General features: G+C 34.8%; 1 protein-coding gene across 17 annotated transcripts in view; it reads right to left on the reverse strand.

The window, feature by feature from the left end:
- The window catches only part of LOC131690825 (uncharacterized), a 396,059-nt gene that overhangs the window by 41,889 nt on the left and 328,573 nt on the right, over nucleotides 1–25,597 (reverse strand). For all 17 annotated transcript variants that reach the window (XM_058976882.1, XM_058976878.1, XM_058976881.1 and 14 more), the window contains one exon: nucleotides 21,364–21,526. In XM_058976882.1, coding sequence (XP_058832865.1) covers nucleotides 21,364–21,526 — 163 coding nt within the window. The remainder of the gene's footprint in view (nucleotides 1–21,363; nucleotides 21,527–25,597) is intronic.

Genomic DNA, 25,597 nt, shown 5'->3' on the forward strand with positions numbered 1-25,597 from the left:
TGATTAAAAAATAAGCTGTGAACAAAAGATGTTAACATATAAATAAACATATGTCTGCAATATCCTCGACAATAAATTTTCATACATAAACATATTTTCTTGACGCAAGTGTCATTCTGTAAGTTAATTCGTTAGTGCCGAAAATGATCCAACAGGAGTGTACGGTTCAGAAGTGGTGATGTGGAGATTTTCATGATTTCATGATCGCGTGGGAACGAGCGTTTATATGTTCGTGTTTGATGCCGCGTTTATATATATATATATATATATATATATATATATATATATATATATATATATATATATATATATATATATATATATATATATATATATATATATTTATATATGAACATATATATATATATATATATATATATATATATATATATATATATATATATATATATATATATATATATATATATATATATATATATATATATATATATATATATATATATATATATATATATATATATATATATATATATATATATATATATATATATATATATATATATATATATATATATATATTAGACCTCTCCACATTTTGAAAAAGTTTTGAAATATACATGGGTCAGCTCAAATTTTTGTTCTAGGTGTGAATTTAAGAACTTTCGCCAAAAATGGCCTCATTTGTGCATGATTTAGAGGTGTCTCCAATCAAAAATTGTGTTTTTGCTATGTTTCCATAGGAAAATCACTTACACTCTGATTTGATAGGCCCTACATGCCCACATATCATCAAAGGTTGTTCCTTACACATATCTTAACATGTTTTAACAGGTGAACATAGCTCTAATCGCAATAAAAAATTTATTAACTGGATTTTCATATAGAAAAGTACATCAAAACCAAGGAAAATTAGTAGCATTTTTTCTTGGTTTTGGTATTCTTTTCTATATAAAAATTCAGTTAACAAATTTTCTATTGCGATTAGAGCTATGTTCACCTGTTAAAACATGTTAAGATATGTGTAAGGAACAACCTTTGATGATATGTGGGCATGTAGGGCCTATCAAATCAGAGTGTAAGTGATCTTCCTATGGAAACATAGCGAAAACACGATTTTTGATTGGAGACACCTCTAAATCATGTCCAAATTAAGCCATTTTTGGCGAAAGTTCTTAAATTCACACCTGGAACAAAAATTTGAGCTGACCCATGTATATTTCAAAACTTTTTCAAAATGTGAAGAGGTCAAATATATATATATATATATATATATATATATATATATATATATATATATATATATATATATATATATATATATATATATATATATATATATATATATATATATATATATATATATATATATATATATATATATATATATATATATATATATATATATATATATATATATATATATATATATATATATATATATTTGACCTCTTCACATTTTGAAAAAGTTTTGAAATATACATGGGTCAGCTCAAATTTTTGTTCCAGGTGTGAATTTAAGAACTTTCGCCAAAAATGGCTTAATTTGGACATGATTTAGAGGTGTCTCCAATCAAAAATCGTGTTTTCGCTATGTTTCCATAGGAAGATCACTTACACTCTGATTTGATAGGCCCTACATGCCCACATATCATCAAAGGTTGTTCCTTACACATATCTTAACATGTTTTAACAGGTGAACATAGCTCTAATCGCAATAGAAAATTTGTTAACTGAATTTTTATATAGAAAAGAATACCAAAACCAAGAAAAAATGCTACTAATTTTCCTTGGTTTTGATGTACTTTTCTATATGAAAATCCAGTTAATAAATTTTTTATTGCGATTAGAGCTATGTTCACCTGTTAAAACATGTTAAGATATGTGTAAGGAACAACCTTTGATGATATGTGGGCATGTAGGGCCTATCAAATCAGAGTGTAAGTGATTTTCCTATGGAAACATAGCAAAAACACAATTTTTGATTGGAGACACCTCTAAATCATGCACAAATGAGGCCATTTTTGGCGAAAGTTCTTAAATTCACACCTAGAACAAAAATTTGAGCTGACCCATGTATATTTCAAAACTTTTTCAAAATGTGGAGAGGTCTAATATATATATATATATATATATATATATATATATATATATATATATATATATATATATATATATATATATATATATATATATATATATATATATATATATATATATATATATATATATATATATATATATATATATATGTTCATATATAAATATATATATATATATATATATATATATATATATATATATATATATATATATATATATATATATATATATATATATATATATATATATATATATATATATAAACGCGGCATCAAACACGAACATATAAACGCTCGTTCCCACGCGATCATGAAATCATGAAAATCTCCACATCACCACTTCTGAACCGTACACTCCTGTTGGATCATTTTCGGCACTAACGAATTAACTTACAGAATGACACTTGCGTCAAGAAAATATGTTTATGTATGAAAATTTATTGTCGAGGATATTGCAGACATATGTTTATTTATATGTTAACATCTTTTGTTCACAGCTTATTTTTTAATCTGCGTTGTATGTTTTGTACATTTTTCCACATTTAATTTCATCAATAAATGCAGTATGTACAATAAAATTATTTGTTCAACAACACATTGCGTATTTCATTTACAATATATTTTAAAAGTAGATTTCAATGCAGACATTTTTTCTTGTTTTCTCATCACTTGAACATAGTTACCATAATTTAACTACTTATAATGACTAGATGTACAGATAACTCTAAACTCGATGCGCAAAAACTGTCTGTCTAAATTTCCAAAATTTGAGTATTCTCATTTCGAAAAACGGATTTGATAGCTAAAAAATGAGATTTTAGTTTAAAATAGTTCTGTTATTGTACACCGTATTTAAAATATCAGTAAAATAGAACATGTAGTTTTCGGCAATGGTTCTTACGAGAGAATTTTCTAAAACCTTCTCGAGGGTACCATCTCTGTATCTGACTTCAACGAAGAATTTTTGCATTCCTAAACGATCCTGCAGCATTTTTATTTTATTGCAAACTTTCACTTTGAAATCATCTCTCAAATTGTGCTAGGAGGAGCTTGATCAATATTTGGCTTCTGTACGGTATGTACCCTCGTCAGCGTTTCAAGCTCGGAAAGAGAAGGCCAGTTATGCGCATGAATAAACATTCCATTTGACTACATTCATGTACGTATAGGATCCGAGCGACCCATTCGCCCATAAACTACAGCTGAATGAAGCGAAATATCGACCCGACCCGCCCTGTACTACTACTATATGTAACTGTGCACTACTTCGTATGTAGGTCCAGCCTGATAGTTAAATCTACAACGATATAATCATGGTTTGTGACTGTATGAAAAGCATGTGTATAGCACGAGACCTAAATCCGAAAAAAACTGATGTTTAGGTCAAGGTCAGTGTTTTCGGCAATTGTGACTGCTTTTTATCTTTATGCCGTAGATGCCGAAAAAATGGCAATTTTTTGTTGGGATTCCTACGGTGGAATGGAGTAGTGTAATTGAGCAATAAAACTATGAAAAAAGTCGGTTTTCAGAGCAATTGCAATACCTTTCTATTGAGAAAGGCAAAACGTTTAAAGGGTGAAAATATTAAAAAAGCGTAATACAGTAAAGGGATTCTATAAGAAAGTGGCCGACCATAAAACATAACCATCGCCGGATTCGAACAAAACTTTGCGTTTGTCTTTCGGTTTATGAATCTCTGTGACTTTATCTGGCAATTGGAATATTTTGACACAAGCACAAATGTTAAAAGAGGGGTCCTGGTTTCCTAGCACATGTCCTAGTGTCCTGGGAAGTCAAAGAAAATGCTTGATTTGTCCTAGTTTTTCTCCTGTTTCTAGTTACTGTGTATTGGGCTCTAGATCGATAGAGAAATAACGGAGGGGGGCAGTATCCTTTCGACTGCCCTGTTTTTTTACTCGCCTGATATGGTCACCCTAAATAAAATTATACCCTCCCCTATGTTGGTGGGTTTGACGCTTGATCATCAAGCATATTTCGTGCAGCAATTTTAAAGAACCTCTGACAGCCAATTACTTTACGATGCTTATTGCATAACGCTTCGATAGTGGTGCACCGAGGATACCGAGAGGGCTTTTGGGTTCATCGCACTGTTTGGTGTATTCAATCGGATTAGTCTCTGATACGTGTATTCTGTAGCACATAATCAACTAGCAATATGTTATGTAAACATTGTTCTTTCTGGTTTCGATTTAATTTACGATTCGAGTATTCAAACTGTTTTGGGTCTGGAAATGCACGAAATCTATGTATACCTGTAAGATATAAATGCAAAAGGTACAGTTTACGTTAATGAATGTGGAACCATCTAGGCGAGAAATTTTTTTGCACCAATATTTATTCAGCAATTAAATAACCTGATATTTCCAAGATATTACACAAGACCGGTTGATTCGATGGACAACATATTAATTAGTAGTAGAATGGTCATGGAGAGTGTCCACTAGCTCGCCTTCTCACCGCTAGGTGGCACTGTTTGTGTCAGAATATTACTGCAAATAAAAATAAGAAAGATAATTTAATTGTGTACACTTTGTCGAAGACTCCAAGTCAATCCGACATTAGTGGAAGAGCTTTTAACGAAGTGATGGCTGAGTCAGTTTTACATAGGGTGTAGCAGCGCACGGCTGAGTATCAGTACTCGATTTTCATGAACTATGAATAATGAAGATTTGATCAATAGTATGTTCAAATTACTATCAAATACGAATCATGTTTTGGTTAGACAATTTTAATTCCATCTGTGACCGTATAAAAGGCGCCAACACTAATTTTTCAATTGAGAGAAATAGAAATTAGGGGCCGTTCATATACCACGTGGACAAAAAACCTTCATTTTTAACCCCCTCCTCCCCCTCCGTGGACAAGCGTAAACAATTCCTGTATTCCTACCCCCATGCCTAAGATGTCCACGTGGACTTTCCAAAAAATTTTCCGGGTTGTTTAAAAAATGGGGTTTAAAAAAAATTCCTTTGTGTTAGACTACTATAGTGAACGATGGTAATGAAAATCTTTCAAACTTCAACCATAGGATATCATACACTTTATTCGTCTTTTGTAAAATTTTCATGGAAATATCTTATTTCTGAACGACATTATGATCTTTTATATTTACGTTTTAAAGATTCATCTTAATGATATAAAATTTAAGTAATCTATGGATTCTTCCATTGGTTCGTAATTTCAACCAAAAGCTTTCAAAACCAGAATTAGTGATATTTGACCAAATCACAGAAGTTTGAATCAAATGATCCAGACAGAAATTTTTTCTCGGATTTTTTTTCGTGCGGTTTCCTCTGATTGTTTTGATGATAGTTGCAATCACACACAAGCGCTCACATCAATGACGATACAAATTTATTTCATTTTCTTATTATCTTATAAAAGACAAAAATATAATGAAAGTCCACGTGGACATTTCCAATACCACCCCCTCCCCTCCCCATGGACAAGCGCGGAATTTCTCGTGACCCCTACCCTCCTCTAAATTGTCCACGTGGTATATGGATTGCCCCTTAGATGTCTTCTACAAATCTTTGAACTGGAGACGACTTTTTGCAATTTTTAGGTTACACCATACACGTAGTATGCTGTCTATTTTTTAAGCAAAAACAAACTATTTTGTCTTCATCCGACGTTTCAGTCCGTTTGGAACCTTTTTCAAGGATTCGATAATTGTTTTTTTGTTGTCAGATCTGTTGTTGTACAACAATGGATTGTCATACGGTTTTTTCCAGGATCATCTATTCCGATTGTTCAAAGTGTTTTCGGGATCAAAACGCTCGTCTTTTCTTTCTCTGAATTCGGTTCACTCAATATCTTCCAACTAACTTAGTTGAAAAAACTCAAGAAGATGAAGAAAAATTAAGGAAAAGTTCAACAAACTTGTAAGCAATATCAGAACCGTTAGTCGCTTTAAACCAAGTGTTTAGACGACTGGAAGAATTTACCTGTAATAAAATATCATAGTGATGCATTATAATCGAAGGGATTTAGATTTTACTAAACGTACATTATATTTTAAAGCTAAACTTCATTTTTTAACTTTAAGTTGAAAACATTAAAAATGACCACCAACTTACTGAGTTTTCAGAAACGCTGTAAATTAGTGTTATTAGTATTCTAAAAATGTCCCGAATTCATTGATCGATTTTCAAGAATTTGAAACGGGTAGCGAAAAAACTGCTCTTTTTGTTTTCAAATTATCCTACTTTTTGAGCATTCTCAGTTGGATATTAAGGGCTTACATACCTTTTTGTGTGAAAAATATGAAGAAAGTTTGAATTTACGTAATTTACGTGATTTCATTACATCGAACTAATAGTATTTTGGTAGTACATTTTTCAGTGAATTAAACAAGCATAAGTTTATAGGAATATTTTGATAATTGGCAGAGTTATGTATTTTTCCCCGAAACGCTTTTTTATTTAAAAGGTTTCCGGTGATCACGATTAAAGACCAATAGATCAATTAAAATTCCAAAGCTCAAAAATTTCCATTAGTATATGAGTATGCCTCGTACCTTAACGATTAGTTGAATAAATAATCTTTTTCTCTGCATTCAGGAATGTTTTCCCTAAAAAAATCTCTGCTTAAGTTTTAAAAGTTCAAATGAAAAATTCTCATCTATAAAACAAATATTTATGCATCAAATAAGAATCGTTAAGGTACGAGAAAAATTACGATCAATTTAAAAAAAAATCAAGAAAATCAGTTGAGTCGTTTTTCGGCAATCGTGATTACGGAAAAACCATTTTCAAAAAGCGATATTTTGAGAACATCGAAAATTTCAAGTTACCACTGCTCTTGGTAGACGAAACCTGCTTGGAGCGCTGTAACTTTCGAGCTATTTCTCGTATATCTATAAAAATTTGGAAATTCTCAAGGAGTTGTACTTTCAGATAAAGTAATACAAAAAAATTTCTTTTAATAAGGTATGTAACCCCTTAAGAAGTACTATTCCGTTAGTTTAAAGCAAGGTAGTTGCTGTAATGCATGCTGTGGTAAAGTAGGCCTTATGTTCCTTGCTTCACCATCTTTGACAACAACACTAGGATATAAACAAGAAGTAACGAAACTTGCCACTTATTCGGGAAGGGTAAAATGAAAATAAATCCACGCAATTTCATTACTGCCATTAGTCTGTAACTGCATTCCATGACATCACCATCTTTAAGTCGCGCCGTTTTCTTTATCGGAGGTCTTCAATCTCCGCAACCCCGCACGACGATGGGGTTGCAGTTCGTAAACCCGGCGGTAAGGGATATGACACTACTGTCATCCGCCAGCAAGATTGCGGGGTATCTTTTAACGGCGATGACTTTAATTGAACTTTTGCACTACGATTCTGTTTTAAGTTTAGTTTCACTCCTGCTGCCAACTGAAGGCGGAGCCGATGTGCTGTTATATTAATGAGGCAACTGCATTTCAGAGTTCATATATGGGTCGCGGATTGATGTCGGCGATTTGTGCGATATCCTCTGAATGTTAACTCATTTATTTTTAAATGCGAACAATGATGGGCTTTTTGTTTCAAACTTGCAACATTTAACCACCAATAATCGGAGTTTGCCGTGAAAATTATCTGTTGTCCTTCTACTACTTAAATAGTGCCAAGTAGAACTGAATCTTATTTACCATTTTAGGGGGCTACTTAAACTCTTTTAAAATATCATGTCAAATAAACTCAGCAAAATGCAAAGTAGAAGCTCGTGGCTAGATATAGTGTCAGTTGGGTGAAAATGGCGATCGTCACATTGCACCGTAGCCACATTAAGCCATTTTTGGCGAAAGTTCTTAAATTCACACCTGGAACAAAAATTTGAGCTGACCCATGTATATTTCAAAACTTTTTCAAAATGTGAAGAGGTCAAATATATATATATATATATATATATATATATATATATATATATATATATATATATATATATATATATATATATATATATATATATATATATATATATATATATATATATATATATATATATATATATATATATATATATATATATATATATATATATATATATATATATATATATATATATATATATATATATATATATATATATATATATATATATATATATATATATATATATATATATATATATATATATATATATATATATATATATATATATATATATATATATATATATATATATATATATATATATATATATATATATATATATATATATATATATATATATATATATATATATATATATATATATATATATATATATATAAAACGTTCACTTAATTACCGAGATGTTTTCGTATTTGCAAAATCGCGAGCGAAGGTGTGCCGATTCTAATCACGAAGGGTTTGAGTGTTTGTAGGTTAATGTGTTTGGTCGTGTCGGCGTTATTATGTCACGTGTGTTAGTAGATATGTAACTTGTGTACAAATTCGATTGTATAACCGTGTTGTCTTTGGTATATTATCGTGGGTTCTGTAGAGTGTAAGTTTTCTCATATCACTACAGTTCCCGCCTCCCAGCAATGTGGCCCTGAAATTTGTTGTTTAATCTTTTTGAGTATGGTCCAAATGAAGGCATGGATCTATGCTGCTTGGACCGAGAGTTGGGGCTTCCAGACGTTACCGATTCATGGTCACGGCGGTTTGTATATCGCACTTGAGATCGCGTTTATAAGTTCGTTGATGTTAACATGATCACTCAATATCCAGGACGTTTTTATGTTTGCGAGATAGCGTAAGTTTCCGCGGATGCATATTCGCATTTGCGACCACGGCTGTATTATCGCGTAGGATTCGAGTGCTTGTAGGTCAACGGCTTTGATGTGTGTGTGTGTGTTGGGTGAATGTAAATTCGCGTGTATTTGGTGTATATAAATTCGTTTGTATAACCGTGTAACTGGTAATTCGCATGGGCTCTTAAAGGGGACGTCTGGTGTAAAGTGCTCAAACCGAAAGTTAATTTTGTTTTACGATTTTGAAGGCAACAATGGATAGAGGTTTAATACTAACATTTAAGCGGATAAAAAAGAAGTCGATTTTTTTGCCCACTACACCAAACGTTCCCTTAAATGTTCGCACGAACAGGGATTTTGAATTTACGGTTCAGGTTCAGAAAAGAGTGAGCTCCCCATATCACCAGAGTATCCGATCGTCCTGAGATTTCTAGTGTATATGAATTTGTTTTTCTTTTTTCAGACGAGGATTAAAGGCACGGACCTTAACTGCTAGGGCCAACGGTAGGTAGCTTCCAGGCTTACCCGATTCATGATCGCGTGCAAACGAGCGTTGGTATAATTGCACTTTAGTCCGCATTTATATTTTCGTGCTAACATATTGATTACATTATCGGAGCATTCTTTTGTATACGAGATCACGGACGTAAAAGTGCGCGGGCCGCGGATGATCATGGTTGCATGTTTGCATGCGTCACCATATTTGTATTACCGCAAAGGGCCAAAGCGTTTCTATATTAATCTGCTTGATCGCGTGGGCGTTTGTATACCGCATATGCTAGTGTTTGTCTAACTTTGCGAGTTTGAACTCGTTTTATAACCGCGTAGCCGTTGGCATATTCGCATGGGCTTTTAAATGTTCGCGCGGCTTCCATTCGGATATTCAATTTTGAGTATACGATTTTGATGAAGGAAGACATTGAATCAGAAAAGACAGAATAGATTTTTTTTGCGAAAAACGTTATTTGTTGAAATAATGCCACTTGTGCAAGTTTTTTGAAAATGTGAGCGCGCTGTTTTAGGTGTACTTATGTTTAGCTATTTTTTAACTTTATATTACCACTGTTGCTGATTTGTAAACATAATTTAGTGAAAAATCAATGAATTACTGAACTGAGGGGAGCTTCTCACTAAAGATATTGAAAAATTAAATTTTTTCTTAGAATTTTTGAAAGGTATAAGTGACTACTACATTGTTTAAAATGGGTTTTTTTCAATCCGCGTTTCTACAAGCCATCGTTCGAAGCGGCGTCCTGGCCGCCATGGGACGCTGTCGGCTCGAGACGCGCGCCTCAGGTAGAAACCTTTTCAAGGCATTATGCTCGTTATCAGAATGCTTTACGTTGCACTGTACATGTATACAAGTCTCGAGAACGTATTTAATAGATTGATCTGTAGAGGCATCGAAGACTAATCATGAGTTATCAAACAACCAAATAAAAATGGCGAGAACCGAATAGTTATACGAGATACATATTCGCCATATTGGATCGACCATTTTGAATTTCGTTATTCGTTATCAGCGATGTCCAAAACCCATAATTCCATGTAATTGTTACAAAATGTTGACATTCTAAAACGAATAATTGATCGAAAGTGTTCTCAAAACTTTAAAAGCGTTTTTCTCAAAAGATGACTTTTTTAAAACTATTGTACGCAGTTTGAAAATGGTTCATTTTAAAGACTTCATCTTTTGATCCCTCGACCTTTTTCATTTGAGGAATGACCTATATAAGTGGATAAAAGGGCTACAAAATTGATCTCAATGTTTGAGATCGCACCATATCGTCAAATTTGAGATTTTTACCCGTTTATAGGTCATTCCTCAAATACATTTAGTTTATTTTAGAGCCTTATTATTAGTTTTGTGTTTTATATCGATCCTGCGGCAGCGGATTGTACGCAGTTTTGGAATTTCACGCGCACCTAAACTCAGACACAACTTCACCATAGGCACCATTTTTTACGAAAATATAAGCCTTTTGAATCCTAAAATTGTTTTCTCTGTGGACCAAAAAATGTTTCAAACTTGTTGGTCATTTGAATGAGAACCTCCCCTCAAAACCTAAATAAAAATAATTGAACAATTTCTACACAAGAAAGGCATATTTTGGTTATTCAATTTGGTCGTCATATTGAACCTAAGACATTCTTACTGAAAAAAAATGTATTTGGGTTTCAATTGAGATATTTCATAATTTTTCACTAAATACTGTTTATACAGTATATTATAAAGTTGAAAAAAATGCTGAGAATGACTATTTTTGTGTATCAACCCCTTCATGCCTAACAATAACGATTTTAAGAAGTTTTTTTTATTTTGATCATAGAAATTTTAACCTTTGGGTCATTCGTCTCTTTTCGGGTTAGGCTAAACCTCTAACCCTATGTGCGGTATCGGAAACCGAACCCAGGTGAGCTGCGTACAAGGCAATCGATTTACCAACTACGCTATGCCCTTCGTCCATTTTAAGAAGCTACATGCCTTTTTATTTTTCAAAAAAAAGCGAAAAAAATCTTTATCTCAAAGTACAAATGCTTGAAACTATTTTCCAAAACTTTCAAAGAGATCCAAGAAATAGATCGAAAGTTACAGCGCTTCGTCCACCAAGATCACTGCTAAGTTGAAATTTTAAAATTCTATTATCTCGAAATGTCGTTTTTTCCCAAAATGACTTTTTCGTAATCACGATTGCCAAAAACCACTCCACCGATTTTCTTTTTTTTTTTCAATTGATCGTCATTAATATTTTCTCGTATCTTAACGATCCCTTTTTTTGTTTTTGCTCTATAGATAAGAATTTTTTAATACAATTTTTAGAGCTTAGAACATCTTTTTTGGGAAAACACAGGAAAACATTGTTATTTATTCAACTAATTTTAACAACTACGAGTATTAATTACTGATATTTTATGAATTTTAGGGTTTCAGTTGATCTATTGGTCTTTTATCGTGATCACCGCAAGCATCTTAAATGTTTTGGGAAAAAGGGTATAACTCGACCAATTATTAATATATTTTTATAAACTAATGCATGTTTTTTACTGAAAAATTAATAAACCGTAAACCGGGGTGACACTTTTCGTTATATATATTTTAGACGCAACACATTTTTTCAAGTTTAGCATTTTAAAACCATGTACTGATGTATGGCGAACAAGATTGGATGGTTTTACCAAAAATTGTCCACTTGCAGCTATTTTTACAAAAATGATTTCAAGTTCAAGTCCGTTTTTGTATTCCGGGGTGACTTTGATAATCTGCATGTTCACCCACATTAAGTTATTGATGTCAATGTTTATCATTCAAATGTTTGTTTAAATTAATTCTGGAAAGATACTCATTGTTAAATAGATGTTAATTGGTATTATACAAAGTATTTCAATGTACTATAAAATTCGAGTAACCAAAATTCGTAAAATTCGCTTCCAACTTGAATAAAAAATTCTGAAAACCTTTAAAACTGCTAAAATTGTTTATTTCAGAGCTTGATCAATATACAAAAAGTTTTATTCATTTTAACACGTTGGAATATTGAACAATAAAAAAATGTTGCGAATTTTAGTTTAAAATAATTTGAAATAATTGCCAACTAGTTTCACAAAAAATTGTATTTAAAATAAACAAACTCTTAAAAGTAAATTAAGCCCATCCCACTCTAAAGGAAAATAAAAACTCTTTTGTAATTTATTACTCTTGCTCAAATCTGAGATTTATTTGTTTTATAAAAAATAGACACTTTACGAAGCTTCGTGAAAATAAGGTAAAGTCACTATTCTGGTTTAATAAACGATCTACGAAAAAAGTTTCGTGTGATCAAATGTCACCCCGATGCTCAAAGTCACCCCGGTTTACGGCACCAAAATACTGTAGCTTTGATGTAATAAAATCATTGCTTAATGCCTTTACATAAATTCAAACTTTTTTGAAATTTTTCTTGCAAAAAGATATAATCCCTTAAACGTCTATAACTTTTGATTCAGACAAGATTTGCCTACAAAAATAGGACTAATAAGTAATATTACTATTATTAATAACTATGACTATTATGTTTCCAACGGTTATACGTATTATCTGTAGAACTAAAGTTATTGCAATTTGTGTGATTGGATTCCTACTAAAAAGTGCTGCCGGGGACAGTTTATGTTAACGGTAAGGATGCCAGGTACACAGATTAATATGTGTTTTACAGATTTTAATTGTTCTGCACAGATTTTTAAAACTGCACAGATTTCCACAGTTTTCTGTTATAATGCACGGACTAGCACAGATTTCATATTTTTTTACCTCGTGCTCAATTTTCACCTCGTGCAAAAATTAAAAAAGTCTGATTTAATCCACCTAGTGGTACAATTGTGCCTTTCTCATGTATCCAAACTAGAATATAATGGTTGCTTACGTTTAATGTAACAAGGCGGAAATGTCTATTACATTCTTATTACACTTGGAAAGTATATATAAGTGAACTTGCCACGAAACTGATGAGCAACATGTCAACGCTGACACTCTTGAAACGAACAATTAATTAGCCTAATCAGCGTGAGTTCAATGTTGTCTTCAGACTTCCCATGAACATCGACAAGTTTGTACCTGTGTACAAAATTTCGTGCACGTGTTCAACCTTAAACATGCTTCGTCTCGATGTATAGGTTCGCCTCGAACATCGAACTCAAGCGAACGATGTGCAAACTCTAGTTCAAACAACCGTGTACGTACACCGGGTGGTGCGTACACAAGAACGATTCACACAAAGCAAAAAGAGTCAACGCTAGTGTTGATGAGAGTGAGAAACAGAAATCTGATCCCACAAACCTATGTGTACACATAGGTTTGTGGGATCAGATGTGTAGTGTATGTACCATTTGGCGAACTTTTTTACTTTTGATTGAAATTTGACAGTTCGAGTTTTTTTTTCTCTCGAATGGTTAAATCCATTCCAAATGACCAATGAACAGAGTTAAAAATATTCAAATTCATTGAATGAAAATTGATCATATTCAGCCGCATTCATTTTCAATATTCAGTGACGCAGCTAAAAACGTCAAACGAACAAACCGCTCATTCATCCATGCAGATTTTCATTCGTCTCCGATTATTACACGAAGCGACCGTACAGCGACGATTCAAACGCATCAAAGTAGGCCCTGGCACAATGTAAGCGATGATGATTGTTGTTTCATATACTTTACCGGCATTTGAAAACATTTTCCTAGATAATTAGTGAAATGAATATATTGCACGATATTCAACTGAATGAATAAGGATGGATATTTGAATGAATGTTTTTGCTATTCACCGCGAGTCGCGTCAGGTTCATTTTCAGCCGTCAAAAAAGAGCTTCGATTTTTTTTAACTCTGCCAATGAATAAGTATTTGGAAATGACAGCTGTAAAAACAGGTTTAATCCTTTCTGACGCAGTGGAACGTATACGTCCAACCTACTTCTTCTAAGTTTTGATTAAATTTCTAGTTAGCGTAGACATATAAATACGAATTCTTTCTTTTAATCAACTCTTAGGAATTACTTATTAGTTATAAACAGTTAAAACTCGGAAATCTAGTTTTTTTTACAATAAATTCGGCTGTGTCTGAACTAACAGTCCTAGAGATCTATTTTTTTTTGCAAGTTTCTCAAACATTGAACTAAATAATAGATTTTTTGCAGGTCAGTTTTTTCGAAAAAAAAATTATCAAGGTATGCAAAAATGGAGTTTATTATTATGTTGGCCTATAAAAAATTCTTAGACAGGGATAACTTCTCAACTAGAATAAAAAATAGATTTTGTGGTTGTTGAGGTCGCTGATTACGATTGGTAAGACAATTTGAAAATTCAAAATGGCGGCTACACAATGGCAGCCATTTTTTACGAAATTTGCGAATTTTGTTACAATGAATATAAAACTCGATTTTCGAGAGTTTTTGGGGTCATGGATTACGATTCTGATGTCAGAATTAGAAAATTCTAAACGGCACCTACAAAATGGCAACAATTTTTTACGAAATTGGCAAATTTTGTTACAGTGAGTATAAAACTCGATTCACGGGGTTTTTTTGGGTCGCACAGTCGCCATATTGGATTCGCCATTTTGAATTTTACATTTTACACGTCATAATCAGAATCAGCGACCCCGAAAATCTATATAAAGGTAAAAATAACAGTATTAACAATGAAAATAAAATCGCGTCGCAAAAGGTTAATTATGTCACTCGCAGCTTTGGAACTTAAATATCCACATAATGAAGTAACCGAAAAAAACGTTTGACACAGCATGTTTTCGTTTTCATATTTGCCCTTTATTTTCTACTAAAAAATATTGCAAACCTAAATTTTATTTTATTTATTTCAAGTCGTCAATCAGATGTAGACCGGTTTCTTACAATAATTATTAAACTAACTTAACACTAGTTGAAATTTTGGTTTACTTTAAACTGCTGCTTAAGTTTTGTTTTCGACATAGTGAAGTCAATGCTTTCGCAATGTTTGTTGTAAATATTCATCATTTGGTTTAAAGGGCCAAACTTGGCATAATTAGTGCGATGGCGAATTGTACAAAAGATGCTGCGGTTACGTAGTTGTCGAGAAGGAGCATAAAAATTTAGTTTCGATAAAAGTTCGATTGAATCAATACGATGTGATACAATGTCGTTTACAAATGATACCATAGAAAATTCACGACGATCTTTCAAGGTTTGAATGTCAATTAGCATGCACCGTGCTTCATAAGATGGCAAATGTAGTCCAGTCCAACCTAGTTTACGAAGAGCGAACATCAAAAACTGCTTTTGTACTGATTCTATCCGGTTTGCATGCGTTGCTGAAAAAGGCGACCAAACTATACTACAATATTCTAGTGTTGAACGCACATAGGCTACATATAATGTCTTTATTGTGTAGGGATCTTGGAAATTATAGCTAAAGCGTTTAATAAAACCTAGTGTGCTGTTTGCTTTGTTAATTATTGTGTTATAATGATCTATGAATGTTATTTTGGAATCTATAATAACTCCTAGATCTCTTATTCTGTCACACTTTTCTACTTGTTGATTTCCCAATAAGATTCTATTGTTCTGTATATTATTCTTTCTACTCAATGTTATGGAATTACATTTTTTTACATTCAATTTCAGCAGGCTTTTATTACACCATGTATAAAATATATTTACTTCGTTTTGAAATGTCTGAAAGTCTTCACCATTTCTTATTTCTAGAAATAGTTTCATATCATCAGCATATATAAGAACTTTTACATTTTTTAGAATGAAGGAAATGTCGTTAACAAATAAAATAAAGAATAGCGGGCCCAAATGAGACCCTTGAGGGACTCCTGATGTAACTTGAATTGGGATTGATTTTATCCCTTTAAATCTAACAGCTTGTTCACGATTTGTAAGATATGATTGTACCCATGTAAGAAGTCCTGGCTCAAACCCCATTTTTTCTAATTTAAAAAGTAGCATGGGTATGTCGATGCGATCAAATGCTTTGCTAAAATCTGTATAAAGAGCTTCAACGTGGTTTCCGTTATCCATTGCTGTTAATGTGTAGTTAATGAATTCGAGTAGATTTGTACTTGTAGAACGCCCTTTGAAAAAACCATGTTGCACATGGGTAATTCTGTTCTTGATTTGGTGGAATAAATTTTCATTAACAATCGCCTCGAAAATCTTGGGAATGCACGAGATGATAGCTATTCCACGATAGTTACGCACATCGGATTTTTTACCATTTTTAAAAATTGGAACTAGGAAAGAGCTTTTCCATGTTTTAGGAAAACAACCTGATTCTAGAGACATGTTAAAAAGCCAAAATAAAGGAGCGGTTAGTTCTATTGACAAAGTTTTTAAAAACACCGGTGGAACGCCATCAGGTCCAGGGCTTTTAGAGCTATCCAAGTTTTTTAAGGCATCCATGATTGTATGTACTTTTATCTGTTTAATGTTAATATCTCTTGAAAGTTCTGGGAGGAATGAAAAGTATTCACGCTCTCGATCCTTCTCTGAAAATGTAGTGTAAACTTCCTGGAAGAATGTTGCAAAAAGATTGCAGATTTCCTCTGAGTTATCGCCTACCTTTCCATCAAGATGCATTTCTGTTGGGAAATAATCCGATTTTATTTTAGTTTTTACGTAATTAAAGAAGTTTTTTGGGCAAGTTTTTATATTGCGTTCTGTTCTTGCATTGTACTCTTCAAACGCGATATCAATGGCAAGGTTCAATTGATCGCATAGATTTAAATAATTTGTTAAGTTATCTTCGCTGTTGTATTTTTTGTAGATTTTGTGTGCTTTCTGCTTACGATATTTTAAATTTTTGATTTCTCTATTAAACCAGATGGGATGTTTTGAGTTATAGTGACGCCTTCTTCTTTTCAATGGTATATCTTCGTGAATGACTTCAAATAATATTTTGTAGAATATGTCTACGGCAGCTTCAACATTTTCTTCATTTCTTAAAATCATTTGCCAGTTTATTGCATTAATTTTTTGCCTCAAGCTTTCATAGTTAGCGGACTCGTAATCAAATACCTCCTCAAATTCACTATCACCAGGTCTGTCGTTAACATGCAAGAATATAGAAAACTCAATGGCTGTATGATAAGCTTCATTCTTCCATAAGGGAGTAAGTGATTCCGTTACACAGAAGTCTTCGTCTATATTCGTCATTAATAAATCTAAATAGCAATGTCGCTGATTTCTTATGTGATTTATTTGATTAAGTCCTAAACTGGCAGATTTATCGCAAATGAACTGCAAAGTTTCATTTTCCCCTACAACAGGAAGTAGGATGCTCTCATTATCAGCATCTGGTATGAAATCAATACCGCGTTGATTGAAATCGCCATATATGTGAACTTTTACGTGCGGGGAAAGACTATTAATAATGCATTCAGCAGCATGATAAAACTTTTCGTAAGTCGTTTTTCGAGCAAAATTTGGAGGAAAATACACCGAAGCGAAAACGTGAGTTTCGTCTTTAACATGTACTTTCACCCACACATGCTCGAATTCTTTTGATTTTATAGTTTTGATAACTTCTGCATTTAGTTTTGCTGAAATCGCAATCAAAGCGCCCCCTCCTGACTTCTTACCAGATACATGACAATCACGGTCATCCCTAAATACATTGTAATTGCTCCCGAAAACTTCTTCACTTCTCACTGTTTCGTCCCAACTAGTCTCAGTTGCTAAAATTACGGAATAATGACAACCTAATATTTTGTTTTGAATCACATTCATCTTAGCTGCACTTTTCATGCGGTTAAAGTTTTGGCAATAGACCAAGATTTCTGTTCTTGACTGAGATTCTCTAGGAGAAGTGTTAGTTGAATGGGAATTAATTAGACCTAGCTCTACCTCTTCTAAATCTTGAATCGCAATATTATTTGTCAATTCATTATTATCTTGCTCTAATGAGCGCGTCGATAGCGGCAAAAACACTGACAGGCGCCAATTCCGGAGGGGTACATAGGTGTGGCAGCAGCTGTTCGATGTGAGGTGCTAGGTTGGTCGGTAGGGCACGGGTTTAAAACATCACCTCTGTGGAATGCAATGGTAGGTCTGAACGAAGTTGAAGGTGGCCTCGAAAAACGTTTCTTTGCCTCAGCCAGTAGCTCTCTATCCAACGGAAGATTGTCGATGTCACGGCGTTTGTTATCGTGGTACGCAAATCTGCTGTGGTTGTAATTACATCCGTTATTTTTGTCGAAAATTGTGTGGTGCTTGTAACCGTGATTCTTGCGACGCTTAGTATTATTATTACTGTTTCGGGTGGTGTCAAGTGCATTAGCGGGCCTCTGTTTATTCCGTTTCTTCTTTATTCTTGCTTTCTCCTCCGCTTTTTGTTGATTGAGACGACGCAATTTACGTGCGTCGTATTCGGACCAATCAGCCTTCCATACCTTAGAGTTGCCAAGGAAACGCCAGCCTGAGTTACTGGCTGCCTCGACGGACATCTCAGCCTCTAAACTAGGGGAGGAATCTGTTGCGGGTGAAGCAGCAGTCTTTTGTTCCAGTGAGTTTACTGCACTAGAAATTTGCTTTAACTCATCGATAATATCATCCGTGAATATTGGGTTTACATAATTCATATTCTGAGCCGAACAGTTGTTAGCCATGTCAGTTATCACGCTGCTGACCTTTTCAATTTCTGAACAAATTTGTTTCAACTCGCGTGTCATATCGGTGGTCAGTTCATTGACATAGGCTGCGATATTGTTTTTCGTAGCTTTCATCGATATGTCGAATAATGATGTTAAGTGATTTTTTGTGGCAACGACATCAGTTTTGCCAGTTTTGTTGGAAGCAGCCAGCTCATTCCACAACTCCGAGGTTTTGGCTATGTGTGCAACCGCGTTATTATGATTAGCTGCAGTTGTTTTAATTTCGCCTTTCAACTCGTTTAAGAGCATTTCGATACATTCAAATCCATCTCGGACATTGAAGTTGCTAAATGTGGATGTGAGTTTGTGATTCGACTCCATAACTAGCTTGTTGAGGTTGATGGCTTCTTGTTGTTGTCTGTACAGTTTATCGAAATTTAACTCCATCACGAGACGCTTCTGGCACTCGTAGCATATTGGCAGCATGTATGTTAGTATTCTTTGCTCATGATTCCTCTGAGCACCAACGCATGCAGCGTGGAATTTTTTCCCGCATGATCCATGGCAGTACCACACATGTTTGTCGTCACTCACTGTACAATTATTAATCGCGCACGGCATGTTTTACTTACGTAGCAATGATAAATGAAAACAATACAAATTAAAACACGCACGGTTAAACTTTAAACGGCGCAAATGGAAACGCGACCGAACTGTAACGACGACTTGAATGCAATAAAGTACAGTACAGTAAAGTACAGAAAAATGTTTCCACCTTTCTTTTCACATGATCCAACAATAATTATTTAACTGTTGAACTGTCAAATTTAACCATGCTATATAACAGGGTTATTTTGCAAATAACTTTCGAAGTGTAAGTTTTTAACTAATAAATAGAAATGGAATATTTTAATAAATCGGATCATCTGATTAAGCTATGAGCACCCGAGCAATAAAAATATTATGTCGATGTCAAACCTCATGTCGAAGTAACTTGCCAATTTTTTTTATCGATATTTTGTTCATATTTTTAAGCATCCATCTAGGCCTACGTTGATGATTTTCATTTTCTCAGTACACTCTCAAAAGAAACTTTAAACTGGGGCACCGTTAAATCTGATAAGCAAATGAGCCATAGTTTTTTAAAACTCTTCACACGATTTACGTCATTATTATTTGTCTTTACTGTGGATATGAAAATAACCTTTAATTCACATGTTTTAAATATAAAGATGATATAAATTATTTTAAACTAAAAAGTATTTTTGAATTATCAAAAAAACCTGCACGTCACAAAATATTTTTTGATTCTACATTCCCATTTCTTTGAGTATAGAACAAGTGAAAAAGACGCTTTTGTTGAATCCTCCCACTAGTTGTTTTTTAAAGTGACCATTTCCTCCTTATATTCAAAAACTGTCGTTCTGTCTGGTAATTTTTTTAATTCATTGAAATGTAAAGATTATTTGAATTTTTCATACAAATTTAGCGTTTTTAATATTTTACATTATAGCAAGATGGCAATATTGTCTTAAAACGATGCTCGAAACTCTTGAACGCATCCAAATTCGTATTCATCATTGAATACATAGAAATACAAGTTATTTGATGATGGCAGAATGCACATTAAAATCACAGAAAAACTTTGATAATATTTACTATATTGCCCAATCTAGACAAAAAATCAAGGAATCTTATTGTTCGGAAACACTTTCAAGCAAGAATACGATAACAATACTCTCATTTCCTCAATGTTTTTCGTGGCTCGGAGTGACAGTTTCGTTCTGGCTGGCTATGAAGTACACATTTATTGAGTCTGTTTCTTCCTTCCAGGGTACAACGCAGTTAGTTTTTCTCTCTGCTCAACACTGTTTCGTATAAAATTGTGTAAAAATAAAACATTTTGGCTGAACCCAACCCATGAAAACACCATCACCATGGTCCGGTAGATCTTATATAAAATACCATATGTTGGTGTATTTATGGGTTATCGAGACCATTTTATGGTGTGCTGGTGGTTGTGAATTTTGTCACGGACCATGTTTAAGGTCTTTTCAAGGGACTATGTGGTGCTCGGCAAGCCTACGCCTATATCGAAAAGAAAATCTAGAATTCCATCCCTGCTTCAAGTTAATTTTACAAAATTTAACAATCCAAAAGTACAGCTGCTGTACATATTTTAAAACCAAAACGTTACTTGCTCGGATCTAGGTCCCTGTACGGTACAGAAAACGAAAAGGCGGGAGGCGTATTAGCATGTCATTAGACCTTTGTTATCTCCTGGAGTTATTTGACTCAATCTCAAGCTGTGAAAAGGGGGGTATTTATATAAAAACAGATTGTTCCGCATGGTTTATAATAACTGCTACATATTTCAACCATCCAAAAGGATTCAATACTTCAAGTGTACAACTCACATTGCTAGTCATATATTAACGATAATGCTTCGATACTAACCTCTATTCAGTCGATAACGGTGGTGTTTCTCCACCAGCGATGACGATGCCAGCGATGTAATTTCACCGATGGTAATAATTCCCTGGGCGGGGCACATCGCATCCGGACAGGATACCTCGTACGCACCCTCGGAGATCTCGAACTCGATGTACGCCGTCATGCACTGGAAGAATGGGAGAAAAGCAACTTGTTGAAATGCAAATCGGCAAATGATGAAAAATTCCAGCCTGGCTTGACTGGTTGTTGTAGGCTGGATGGAATGTGATTGTTGACACTGATTTCGCACTTCATGATATTTTGTGTGTGGGTTGTATTATAAATATAACTGATAAGAATGATTTCTTTCTACGCTTTAGTTGGTTTCTGGATAAGTTTTGACGTCAAAAGAAAGGCTTCGAATCGGCAAAGGATGGATTGTTACTTTAAATGTGCAATTTAGGTACTGTTCATTCAAAACTGTCACTACTGATCCGCAATAAGTGCTGTTCAATCTGCGGTATCAATATTACTGATCTACAGCTCTATTCTCTTGATTTAGGTCGCAATTAAGGTAACATTCACACCCCGAAGGCTCAGCTCGATGTCTAAAAATCTATTTAGCAATCATCTTTCCATGACGATCGCAATTTCGGTAGCCGTCAGCAAAACACAAAACAGTACCTAGAAGATCGTTTCATTTCCGTTGGAACCGAGCCAAACGTACCGTAGGAGCGCAACGATCCGATGAGATCAGATCATCACTCCGAGTACACTTGCACTTGTGGCTTGCGAAAGTTTCCTACGCCATACGGCGTGTACTGCTGCTGCTGCTGCTGTTTACCATTGAGATCTGTAGGTACATAACGGTGTTGTGTTTTTCAGCGTACTCTTGGTGAAAGACTGTTAGTAGTGCCGCAGAAACCGGTTTTTCCTCTGCACACTCGGGTCTGTCGCGAAACGCCACAACGGCTGCACCAGAGTTCCAAGTCCAAGTCTACAGCTCGTTTTACCGGCGGGGTACCAACCGGACGAGCCAGTCAGCAAACCGTACACCGTGCCTTGTCTGCCTGCGTGCTGCTTCAAAGCAGCTTGTGACGAGCGAGCGATGGCACACTTGAGCAACCGATATGTACCTACTATTACTATACTATTGGTAGGTACATAGATTTCTGCCGGTGGGCGAGTGAAACTGCAGCTATAGATTAGGTATTTTAATTGTAAATGTGAGAGTGTAATGAAAAGATTCACCGATTTCTCCCATGGCGCCAGACTCGCTGTAGCAGAGTAAGTCGGAGTCGATGAGAGGTTAATTGCTAGATTTATAATAATTTTGCACATTTGGTGAGTTGCTAAATCTCTTCAATAGAAGCATATGAGAAATTCAGAATAAACATTTGACAAAAATGCAGTATTTTTTTATTTTATTATATTTATTTGTTTTCGGCATATACCGTACAAATAACTCTTAATACAATTGTTAACGTCAATATTAAAAAAAAATAATTGATAACTTATAACTAGGTTTAGTGGTATGGAGGTCGTAAATTAGAGCAGTTTCGTTGAATTTTCTACACCATCTGTCCATCGGATTATTCTGGCCAAAAGCTGTCCGATGTCTAGGAATCCACAAAGGCGGACGATTCCTTACACCACGAGGAGGAACAAATAAATTAATCCTAGAAAGAATGTCGGGACAGTCAATATTATTCGATAACATATCGTAGATAAACATTCTTCACAGGAAACTACGGCGAGTCTCTAACGTTGGCAAATCTAGCAACACGCATCTGTTACTGTACGGCGGAAGACGGATAGGGTCGTTCCAAGACAGTTTCTGAGAGCAAATCGTACAAAGCTTCTGTGAACACGCTTCAACCGATTATTTTTGACAGCGTTGTATGGCGCCCATACTTGTACAGCATACTCTAAGGTGCTCCGGACCAGTGCGCAGTATATTGATTTCAGCGCGTAGAAATCCACAAAATCAACTGTGTTCCGTTACAGAAAGCCCAGTGTTGCAAAAGTCTTCGCCGTTTTTGCAGTGATGTTGTCGGCGAAACAAAGTTTTCTGTCGAACAATACTCCCAAGTCACGGATAGAATCCACCCTCTCGATGACACTGGCTTGAAGAGTATATTCGCAATACCTTACAATTGGCCCGAAACTTATCACCTTACATTTATCGACGTTGATCTGCATTCCGTTTAGTAAGCACCATTCCTCTATACTATCTATATAATCTTGAAGCACAGCAGAGTCGAGTCCTGAGGTAATTGAGCGAAAGATTTTCAGATCATCAGCGTAGAGTAGTTTTCCAAACTTGATGCGGGTGCAGAGATCGTTGATGAATGAGAGAAAGATAAATGGTCTTAGGTGACTTCCTTGAGGCACAGCGGTTGGCGTTTCGATCGTGCTTGAACGTGTGGCACCGATTCTAACGAAAGTGGATCGCTCGGAGAGGTAGGAATGTAGCCATCTGGTTACCCATCCAGGAAAACCTAATCGCTCCAGCTTCAAAACAGTAATGTTGTGGGGCACCTTGTCGAATGCTTTCGCAAAATCAAAATATATTGCGTCCACTTGTTGACGCTTCTCGACAGCTGGAACCAGAAAACTTGTGTACGTCATCAAGTTCGAAGTAGTGGAACGTTTTTTTACAAATCCGTGTTGACGTTCGTCGATTATGTTGGAAGAAGCAGCGTACATCGCATTGTAGATAAACTTTTCCAGAACTTTGGCTAGACAGTTCAGCAGCGAGATTCCTCTGTAGTTTTCGATATTGTGGATGTTTCCAGCTTTATGGATGGGAACCATAGCAGCTTCTTTCCATACACTTGGGAAAACATTTTCCGAGATTGAGAGCTGGAAAATTATGCTTACTGGTGCAGAGAGTGCTCGGGATCAATGTTTTATAAACGCAGGAAGCAAGCAATCCGGACCAGACCCTTTCAACGGATCAACGCTGGACAGAGCGCTGAATACATCGGCATCATTTACGTTAGGACGAGATAGGTTGATAGTATACGTTGGTGATGCTTCAAGATACTGTTGCGATGGATAGACAGGAGAGCTGGTAAATACATCTTGAAAGCGCTCTGCAAATAAGTCCGCCCACTTGGCAGCCGACTGTGAATTTTTGTTTCGAAGACAGACCATTTCTGGTATACCCCCCGGAACGTTTTCTGGTATTTATAAACGTGCAAAATGTCGAGGGATTGTTACGAAGACTGCGTTGGACATGCTTCAGATAGTCACCGAATGCACTGTTACGGGCTGTTTCATATTGCAGTTCCATTTCACGAAGAATAATTTTGTTGTCGTCGGTCCTACGACGCAAGTATCGCTTTCGTAGTTTCCGAAGTACGTTGTGTAGGCGACCAAGCCCGAGATTCCACCACGGAAACTTATCATCTGCTTTTCTGCTGATACGTTTTTAGGAACATTGCGGTGAGTAATCTCATATATTGCCTAGTAGAACGCCGCAACTGCCTGATCTAAATCGTTTCCATCCAGCATATCACGCCAATTGACTGCACCAATGGCCATTAAGACTTCATCGAGGTTGCATCGAGTAAAGTTAAAGTTGAGATCGTCGTTGATTGTATCAAAAGCGTCGCTGCCTTTAGAACACGTATCAAATCTCAAAACGAAGGGTTTATGGTGAGGGTCAACCTTCAGTATAGACGTCGGAGGCTCAATCAGTTCGAGCACGTCCGTGTCGTTGACGAAGGCTAAATCAAGGGTCCGTCCATTCACGTTGTTAAGAGATCAGATTTGATACAAACCACCAGCGACCAGCGTTTCTGAGATAGCCATCTCTTGTTCCGAGGTGATGAAGTCATCATCGAAGATCCACCGAAGATGTAATCGCCTACAATAAGTACCGTAAACCGGGGTGACTTTGATCATCGGGGTGACTTTGATCACTCGAAACTTTTTTCGTAGATCACTTATTAAGCCAGAATAGTCTACCGAATCATTTTAGTTTGAATTGATTTTTACTCTAAACTTATGAAATACTGGTTTGTTATACTTTTTGAGTATTTTGTTCGGTTTTTGGGTACAAAAACTACAAAAAACCGAAATTTGACTTTACCTTATTTTTACGAAGCTTCATAAAGTCTCTATTTTTTATAAAACAAATAAATCTCAGATTTGAGTAAGAGTAATAAATTACAAGCGCAATTTTATTTTCCTTTAGAGTGGGATGTACCAAACTTTCTTTTAAGAGTTTGTTTATTTTAAATACAATTTT

This window comes from Topomyia yanbarensis, chromosome 3, assembly GCF_030247195.1.
Source record: "Topomyia yanbarensis strain Yona2022 chromosome 3, ASM3024719v1, whole genome shotgun sequence".
NCBI lineage: Eukaryota > Metazoa > Arthropoda > Insecta > Diptera > Culicidae > Topomyia > Topomyia yanbarensis.